Here is a 9598-nt window from a genome sequence, read left to right on the forward strand (position 1 = left end):
GTGGGTTCCCACACCACTGAGGCTGTGAACGCATTGCAGGAGCAAGTTTGTGTTGGCACTGCTCTGAATGTTCCCTGCAGTCACCTTGTTCTGGAGCAGATGGCCAAGTTTCATCATTGTCTCTGTATTTTACTGCTGTATTTCCCACGGACTTCCCAAACCTTTTGCCTTTTAGCGAAGGATCCTGCTCCCTCAACCTGACGTCCATGCAGCAGAAAATGCCACAGGGAACGCATTTACCGTTAGGGTGACTTGACAGATCTGCATAGCAAGAAGCTTGTCCACCATCCATCCATAGAAACCTATTTAACTTACTAGAACTCGCAGAAATCATCCAACAACTGCAAAAAACTACTGGGGCAAGGAAGTCAGGTCAGGTAATTTCACAGGTTTTGAGCAGAATCCCAGTATGGCTGGGTTGGAAAGGATGCCAAAGCCCCCCCAGCTCCACCCATGCCATGGTCTGGCTGCCCCCCAGCTCAGGCTGCCCAGGGCCCATCCATGGCCTGGGACACCTCCAGTGATGGGGCTCCCACAGCTCTGGGCAGCAGTGCCAGCACCTCGCTGCCCTCTGAGCGAAGAATAAATTCCTTTTAGGAAGAAATTAAAATAAAAGACAGCTAGGAACATTTGCTGGGAAAGAGAGTGGCACAAGAGGTAGCCTTGCTGGGTTTGCAGAGCGGGACCTACAAGGGCAGCTGGGAAGGGAAAACCTGCCTTGTAGGGGCTGTGGTCCAGCACAGAGTCCTCACAGCATCCCAAGAGGGGTGGATGCAAACCAGGTCACCTGCTACAAGCAGGGATCCTGCAGACTTCTTGCTTGGGAAGCACCCAGAAACCATCATATAGGAGCTCACTAGCTGGCACTGTCATCCTATTTCCAAGTCCCCATTCCCCCCGGGTACATTGTCATCATCCTCCCCAGGTGCAGAGTTGTTCCCAGGTAACCAGATCCCCAAAGCCACAAAGCCCCTACTGTACTTACCCCGATGCTATCAGCAGGGCTGGCCCGGCGCACACGGTCAGGCAGCACCTAAGCTCGGGTGGCCTGGGGCTGTGGGATGAAACAGGACCCTTCCCCGTGACACACAGTGGCTTTGAGGATGTGACGGGGAGGGTTAAAACCACAGCGTCCCTGCTGCTCACCGGTGTGTTTGTGGAGCTCTTTTTCTATCAGCTCCAGCCCTGTCCAATGGACTCTCCACTCCCAGCGATCTGGCTGCGGAAGCCAGCACAGCCACAAGCATTTGTCAGCTCCTCCTGAGCTCCTGGCTGGAGGTGAGCTGGTTCTACCAACAGCAGATTTGTGTTTTGAGGAAAGGAGAAATTAAGCAAGTTGGGGAGACAGCTGTTAAACTGCAGGAATAATCAATTAAGAGGCAATTTCACCATCTTGATGAAGCTTGTTTGCACTTAAAAGCCTTCTGAAGCAAGTGATTAGCCTCTAATTTATGGGACATGTAAAGCCCAGGGAAGAGACAAAGCAGCTCAGCCATTTCTGGGGTACCATAAGGGCTCTGAGTCCCACCACTGCTGCCCATAAGGTTGGATGCCCTCGAGGAGATCACCCACCTTTGAGCTTTGCAGGTCTAGCTCCTTGCCAGATTAATGCATTTCTCTGGATTCAGTGTCCCCTCCTGGCAGCGTCAGGATGTCACCGCTTCTTCCTCACTCCCTCCACCTACTCCAGGAGGAGACCAAGCAGCCAGCAGGCAGTTATATCTTCTGGCACGCTCCAACTGATCCTTTTGGAAGAGTTTCTCTGGTCTCCTCTCCCCACACTCCTCGGGGGCTCTCCAGTTACTTCCCACATACCTACATGTTCCTGACTGCACAGCCAAACCCTCCTACCCCGGGACACCAGCACTGGGTTGTCAGGACAACATAATCAGCCACCCAAGGCACAAGCGTTATGCTACATCTTCAGTTCCATGACCTCATGCTATATTTTCCACATGGTCCATGCCTCACTCAGCAAACAGTTGGGTTTTCAGTATTTTCCATATCCTCCTCCCGTGCACAGCCTCAGGACCCACCATGCTCACATGTTATTGAGCCTGTGTTGAGCACAGGCTTGTTTCCTTACAGATGCTCTTGGGAAAGCAGTGAGAAACCAGTGTATACCTCCCTTCACAGTCCCTCCTCTCTGAAGCAGATACTATTGCAAGAAACAGAGCACAAGGAGAGTTAGAACTACTGGGGGCCAAATGGTTTCATCCATCTGAGTTGCCAAAGCTTGGCTCTCCAGAGCACCGAGCCTGCCTGGACTCTCTCATAATCTTAATGAAGATTGGTCAATACGGGGTCATTGGCTCTTCACCCCACTTATAGCCACCTAGCTGGTGAGGGCGCAAGGATGTTGCTCACCGGGGTTTGCCACCAGCTCCCCATCCATGGCACGGGGCCTGCTGCCCATCCCCATGCTCTGGCAGGGATTCACACCGCCCCAAACCCGTGATCCAACCCACCAAGCATCCACTGAATGAGCCCCCTGTTCTCGGGGTCAGGCCGAAACCTGAGCTCCCCTCTGAAGCAGCAGCACAGAGGGCCTGAGGCAGTGGGAATCTGCTGTTCTTCACCGAAAGTGCTGTCAGTATTTGATCAGTTGTAGTGTTTTGACATGGTTTGCAGTTGGATACGCTCGTCCTCAGCTTGTGAACGTGTCAACCAGGCTAGCGCATGTCAGCCTCCACGCTGGTGTCTAGGAGGTCTACAGCTGACAGAATAACCTTTTCATGACCAACATGTTGCCACTTGGAGGAATGGAGACAAGAATTCGGTCTGATCTCCAACTAGATAAGAAACTACTATTCACCTTTTTACACCTAAAGAGCCCCTCACCCTTTTCCTGCCTTTCCGTTGCAAGTCTTGGCCGTTTCACACAAGCTTCTTTAAGGGAACTTTCCATGCAGCTAAGCAGTGGAAGAAAACGACTTAGCAAATGCAAGTCTCAGATCTGGACAGCTGGTGTTACCTAGGATCTTGCTCACAGACCTACCATAAGGCCAAGGCACTCGTCCTCAGTGGTTTGAGCCGTATCATGTGTCACAAAACACAAGCATTTTCTAATGATGGGTGACATTTTATGCCCAGAACAGCATCGGTTTAGATATCAGACATCTGGCAAATGATTCTGCTCTGGAAAGGTGTCAGGAACAACCAGAGCCTTTTCTTTTCCCACCAGGAAAGCACCGTTTGCCGCCTCCCACGTCTGATTGCAGGGAAAGACCTTGCCTGTGTCTTCCCTGGGCAGATTTCTGAGACAGCCTCCACTACCAAGGTCACACTCTTGCAGGAAGGCTGCTTGCTCCTGCTCCATGCCTGCACATACCTAGAAATACCAGCACAGTTTAAATCTCCAAATGCAAACGCAGCCAATATTGGCCAAGACCATTTTGAATTTCTTCCAAGTCTGCCTCTGCCCCAAGATCCTATACCATCCATTCACAAAGAGCAAGTTAATTAACACAGTATCACTCAGCTTGCTCCCGCCTATCGCTATCATCTAATCAATGTCCTCAACTGAAAGGCAATCTCTGGCTTGATCTTGGCCACCGAGCAGTTCCTGAACAGAGAAGGCTTTGTTCACCAAGTCACTGGGGACATGAAGGTCGGCTCAAACCCCATCCTGCTGTTGCCCTTTCCTTGGAGAGCGAGGTAGAGCCTGTTTTCATGACCTTGTTCTTTTCCTCCCGGGCTTGACAAGAAGCTGCCATTCACCCTGGAGAGCTGCTCTGTGGGCTGGGAGCTGGCTCGGGTGTGGAGCACTGTATGGCAGCACAGCACCACAATAATCCACCCAATGGGGCCAGCCCAAGGTGCAACAAACCCACTGCCCACCAACACCCCAGCAGCCTTGACAAGAAGTCATCTGCCATACTGTGACTAAGTCTCCTCAGAAGATAAATTCCAGATGGTTTTCCTTGGCAGGAGCAGTCCACATTCCAAAATAAAGCACACCAGAGCATCACATCCGGGTGGACAGGAGGATGTGTGCACTGCTGGATTGCACCCTTACATGATGGATTGTGTCAAGAACAAACCAACTGGCAGAAGAAGGGTAGGTTTAAGACCATGAACTCTGCCAGATGACATTCTACCCCCTTCCACAGCACTGATCCTTCCCAAAAATATATATGCACACTACATATATAATAATCCTACTCGTGTATATGCACATGCCTTGAGATACTGTTATTATACTGCCACTACATTTTTGCAAGATTTTGAAAGAAGTAGGCAAGCTGTCTGTGTGACATGGATTTTATGGGGGGGTTATTTTGGGGGAAGTAATTTCATAAGTATAAATTGATAGTTGGGCTGACAGAAAGGCAGACTGATGTAGATGAATGATTTTCAAATAGGAGATAGCTGTGGGTGGGGAAGGCAAACCTTTCATCTTTAAAACATATTTTTTTTTTCTTAAAAAACTTAAAATGCAATGTTTTAAGAAACATCCAAGCGAGGCAATTTTTAAGGCAATTTTAATAACCATGAGTGGAAACATCTATTTTTCTACTGCAAGCCTGGGTGGTGTTAACCCAGCCAGTATGTACACCTGGATCCTAAAATCAGGCTCATGCTGGCTTCATGGCATTTCCTCCACACCACACATCCTCCATCCTTCCTAAAGCCTCCTTCCCACAAGCAGAGCACATCTTCACTTTCATCCCACAACAAATATCACCTCGCCCAGATCCCCTCTGCCCCGCTAGCACCAGCCAGCATTCCTCCAAGGCCACTAAGCCAAGTGGCAGAGAAATCCCAAGCAGTAATTTCCCATCCTGTTCGTACCAGAAAATTCCAGCTATTTTCCTGTGCCAGGTGGATGGAGCAGTCCTCATCCCCGTGGGTTGTGGGCACTGGAATGATGTGTCACTTCTAGAGCCACTCACCTCCATTCCTTGACTGCAGAAACCCTCAAGGCTCAGCACAGCCCCAGGACAGACAATATTTGATCATAGAACCATAGAATATCCCAAGTTGGAAGGAACCCAAAAGGATCATGGAGTCCCACTCCTGGCTGCACACAGGACCACCCAAAACTCAGACCATGTGACAAAGAATGTTATCCAAACATTTGTTGAACTCTGGCAGCTCTGTGCCCTGACCACTGCCCTAGGGAGCCTGTCCCCACCACCCTCTGGTGAAGAATGTTTTCTTGATTTCCAACCTGACTCTCCCCATATATTTAATACCCGATGAGAAGAAGCGATACCCAACACCTTGCTGACTCAGGAGATTATCCAAACCCTTCCCTCCCGAGTCAACAGGACACCCCACACAAGAAGAGACCAGACATGTCTGTTGTTTTTGTTTTTTTTTCGGGATTTTGTTGTCTTTTAATTTCACCTTGCTACGTGATTCCTGACAGAGTGTCAGCATCTCCTGCCGGGTCAGCCACCTCCAGACCCTGCTACATTCAGTGTCAAATCAAGCTGTGCCAATGAACCAGTGTTCTGAGCCTCGCAGCCATTCATTGCATGTCTTTACATCATTTGGGAACAGCAGCACAAAAGGACACAACGCATGAAAACGAGACGGGGATGAGGCGATGGTCGGCTGAAAGCTCGACCCGGAGAACTTGCAGAGATGGACCCGTGCGTAGGGTGGGAGATGCAGGGCTCCTTCCTCCTGGCAGCATGGGCTGGTGCCTCCCGGAGCCAGGACTTCACACCACCCCATCACCCACCTCTGGGTATGGGATGGGTCTGTGCTATAGGAGAGAGGTGGGGATGTCTCCAGCTCCAGCACCAAGCACCAGCCACACTGAGTGGCAAGGACAGGATGCCGTCACCTTGCTGTCCCCACCACCCTTCTGGTGAGGAGCCTGCTGCGGAGTTCATCTCGAAACAAGTGGGGTAACCTGAGAGCACCGAAAAGAACCGACCCCAAAACCCAGACCTACCTCCTGAAACAAACAGGTGTTCCTTCCCTGCCGCTGGGCTTTTGCAACCTAAACATAACGTTTATAAAAAGTAAATTATTTCATCTTATAACTTAAGTGCATTGAGTATTTCCTTAAATATGGTTCACACTGAAAATAAAGTTACTTTCACTGTACAGTAAATTTCTGATAGACTTAGAAATAAACTTTGTGGATACAATCTGGCGGGACATCCCCGCGCACAGCCGCACGGCTCTGCACACACGCGTGCCACACACGTACACCCAGCCCCACATCCTGGGGAGACGTCTCCAGGCTTCTACATCTGCACGGCAACCTGAATCCAACCCGCCAGCTGCCCAACCTGCCCCTAACCCTAGGATCCTAAGAGAAACATGAAACTATGCAACCCAAAATTTGTTGGGTCCCTGGGCATCCCGAGTTACAAAATGTCATGGGACAATGTCCCATTGCAGGACTCTGCCATGCTCAGGAGGTGAAGTAAGAGCTCTGCATGGAATACAAGTGATCGATGGGGTTCCCTGCCCGTGTCTGCAGTGGCCCCGCATCTGTCGTGGCAAGGAAGCAGTCACCCAGGTTGCTCAGTGAGGTATCGTCGCTGTCCATGTCATGGAAGAGGGGCTCAGCACCTTGGGGAGAAAGAAAGGAGCAGTGCTGAAGGGATGCTGTGTGCTGCTGCAGCTCCCAGCGTCTGCAGCCGGCTCCTACTGGGACAGCAAAAGCCTGCTGAGATGCGCTGGGGGTGCTGTCCCATGCCAGGGTGCTAAACCCATATGGGTTAACATCATCAGAGAGGTGCTGGGACTGTCAGAGATGCTGAGATGGCATCAGCAGAGAGATGGTGGAACTATTAGGAAGGAGGCGACACCATCACAGGGGAGATGGCACTCGTAAGAGCTTCCTGCTTTCTGCTCCCCTTGGCTTTGTGTCCAGCTGCTAAGCGGGGTGCCCTGATAGTGCTGGCCACCAGTTTTGCACTGTGGGGGTTTATGGCAGCAGGGATTGCTGCCTTCCCATAACTTGCTGCACCCCTGTCATGCAGCCCACCCTTTGACATTGTGAGGACAAACAAGAGTGCAAATCCAGGGGATTTGTGGCCTGCCTCCCCTCCTCCCCCTCCTACATCCTTACCATAGGGGTGCATGTGGTCTCCAGGCATCTGCGGGGGGGTGAGACCTTGCCGGAAGGGGTCGGAGCTGTAGACCTGCTCCATGCCCAGGAGCTGCTGTGGTGGTTGCAGAGCGGTGTAGGGGTTCATAAGCCCCTCCAGCCCCCCAGGACCACTGCTGTTTGGCTGGGCTGCAAGACAGGAGCGAGCTGTTGGCATGGTAGGGATGTGGTTGTTTTGGCGGGAAGGCTTGGAAGGCCCAGAGAGGGCATTTTGGGTGGGAAATGGGGAGGGTTGGGTACCTGAGCTCAAGCGCTGCGTGTTCTGCTGGTCCTGCTGTTGCTGCTGCTGCCTCCTGGCCAGCTTCTTCATCTGGGTGAAAAGAAGGGGAAAGTGCAGAGGGTCATGACACGGCTGAGGGAAAGGGCAGGAGGAGGCCCCTGCACCCACCTTTGCTCTCTGGTTCTGGAACCAGACCTGCACCACACGTACGCTCAGCCCTGTCTCGGCTGCCAGTGTCTCCCGCACCTGGAGGAGGAACAACATCTCAGTGGGACTCACACAAGATTTGGGGGATTCAGGAGGGGGCAAAGCTATTGCCCAGCCCCAAGGCCACTCCCAGTGTCCCCATACCTTCCTGCAGGGTTTGGAGGAGACCTCAAAGGATGCCTTGAAGGCCCTGCGCTGTTGCGTGGTCAGGATGGTGCGTGGGCGCTTGGGTCGCTTGTGGTCCTTCCCCTCCTCAGCTCCCTTTGCTGAGGCTGGGCCCATTTTGCAGACACTGTCTTCATCGTCACTTTTACCTGGGGATGGGTACAAACAGCAAAAAGGCACCAAGATTCAGGTCCTTTTATGGGGCTGGATGGATATGCCGCCTTCATCTTCACCCACCAAGGTGAGGTTGGCCAGCACACATCCTTCCCCCTCGTGAGCTGTAAATCACTTGCAGCCTTTTCCAGCAAGCTCACTATTTGTTACTTGCTAACAAAACTGAGTTGCTTGTTAGAAACCACGCAATGCTCAGCAGGCTGCAAGGAGTTGCCTGGCCCAAGTCTCACTGTGGCACTGTGGTGTCTCTGTGATGCAAGGGCATATGCAAATCTGATGCCCATAGCAGGAGGATGCAGTGTGAGGATGATCCCCATTCACTCCTGCTTTGTGGGATGTCTCCTGTGCTCATCATCTTGGGATACCTTCCGCATGCAACACAACACTGGTAGTCCCCAAAGGCACCAGAGCAGTGGTTCCTAGGAAGAGGGATACTGTGCCCATGGCCACACCAATCAATCAACTTCCAGTAGGTGTTTAAGTGGCTTTTTGGGATCTGGATGTGAGTTTCACCATTGAGTTTACTTTTGGTGGAGGGGAAGATGTTTAACAAATGCTAGGATTTGAGACGTGCACTGATGTAGACACTGAGATGCCTTTGCACCCCAGCAAGGGGTGCCTGCCCCAGTATCCCTAGTCTCAAAGGGGATGAGCTCAGCATGCAATGCTCAAGCCCAAGCTGCCATGCTCTGGGAAGGGGAAAAACCCACTCCGATCGCTACCCCCCTTTCCATTCCCCCAGCACCTGCTCCCCAAATCCCTCCATGTGTCAAAGGAGAAGCGGAGCCGGATTTGGCTGGGTATTACTTTTAATTAACTCTCCCTTTCAAGCCTTTCCCCAACGAGGGGGGAAATTAATGACTGTCTGGGGCTGCCCCTGACGTCACCTGGGAAGGGGCCAGAGTGGGGGACATTGTGCATGCCCCCAGCCCAACTCGCCGGCACGGGGGGGCCAGTGTGGCCCGCAGCAGGGCCGGGACATTCCTCGCCTGGGAGGATTTAGGGAGAGGAGAACAGTTAGGACGCTTTTAATTGGAAACCGGGGTCCTCTTTCAGAGGGGCTTGTTTGCTTAGGCTCGGCCGGGGTGGGCTCGGAGGAGGCAGTAATTGAAGTGAGGGTTGGGGAGATTACAGGCAACATATGGCTTGCTTTTTATCTGCACTTTCTCATAAAGTGGCCTTTGCTGTGCAGAGAATGGGGGGGCTCAAGGGGCTGGCAGCCTCGCGGGGACACCCAGCTGCATCCCTGGATGAGGGATCTGGAGGTGCCGAGGGCTCAGGATGGGCTCCCACCATTGAAGGGGGTGCGTGGCACTGGTGAGCCCCATGCTGTCCCCCTGCATCCCTCCACTGGGACTTTTCTACTGAAAGCAGTGTGTTCCTGGGGAATTTCTGCGACGCAAAGCCCTCATCTTGGCCAGCAGCTGGGAGCGGGGCCGGCCATGGGCTGATGAGCCACGGGGGAGAAAAGCTCCCCAACCTTTCCCAAAGTGTCCTTTTACCCCAGTCGGAACATACCCAAATTGTTGTGGGATCAGCAGCTGATTCTGTTCTTTTCCTGCCTGACATTTCCTCCTCAGTTCCTATTTTAACCAAAGGCGTTTGCATCCCCCATAGAGCAGAACTCACTGTGCTGCAGCCACTAGGACATCCCCACCGCACTTTCCCAGGGTTCCAGCACAGTGGTCCACCCTTGCTGTCCTCCTTCACTTTTTGTTACCATCACTGCTATTTGGGGAGAGGTTGTTTTTTTT

At 52.2% G+C, this 9598-nt stretch overlaps 1 protein-coding gene across 3 annotated transcripts; it reads right to left on the reverse strand.

The window, feature by feature from the left end:
- Nucleotides 1-5196: 5196 nt before the first annotated feature.
- On the reverse strand, nt 5197-9581 carry LMX1A (LIM homeobox transcription factor 1 alpha). 3 transcript variants are annotated; one of them, XR_002118076.2, is made up of 5 exons: nt 7650-9581; nt 7467-7544; nt 7040-7388; nt 5909-6537; nt 5197-5716 (listed from the first exon to the last, which is right to left on the reverse strand). XR_002118076.2 is itself a non-coding variant. In XM_010715742.3 (5 exons), the coding sequence occupies exons 1-5, from the start codon at nt 7785-7787 to the stop codon at nt 6377-6379; spliced, it is 615 nt and encodes a 204-aa protein (XP_010714044.1). In that variant the 5' UTR covers nt 7788-9581; the 3' UTR covers nt 5200-6376. The 3 variants fall into 3 exon arrangements, 2 of the variants coding, with proteins under 2 accessions (XP_019474131.1, XP_010714044.1); XM_010715742.3 differs by having other exon boundaries at nt 5200-6537; nt 7040-7207; nt 7319-7388; XM_019618586.2 differs by having other exon boundaries at nt 5198-6537.
- Between the last annotated feature and the right edge of the window lie 17 nt (nt 9582-9598).

This window comes from Meleagris gallopavo, chromosome 10 (genome assembly GCF_000146605.3).
Source record: "Meleagris gallopavo isolate NT-WF06-2002-E0010 breed Aviagen turkey brand Nicholas breeding stock chromosome 10, Turkey_5.1, whole genome shotgun sequence".
In the NCBI taxonomy this organism is placed as follows: Eukaryota; Metazoa; Chordata; class Aves; order Galliformes; family Phasianidae; genus Meleagris; species Meleagris gallopavo.

Excerpts from the sequence above, each read along its gene's own strand:
- LMX1A (XM_019618586.2), bottom strand. The coding sequence starts at position 7,787 with ATGGGCCCAGCCTCAGCAAAGGGAGCTGAGGAGGGGAAGGACCACAAG. Across the intron at positions 7,545-7,649 it reads CCTCCAAACCCTGCAGGAAG|GTGCGGGAGACACTGGCAGC; the intron begins GTATGGGGACAC and ends TTCCTCCTCCAG. Across the intron at positions 6,538-7,039 it reads AGACCACATGCACCCCTATG|GTGCTGAGCCCCTCTTCCAT; the intron begins GTAAGGATGTAG and ends TTTCTCCCCAAG.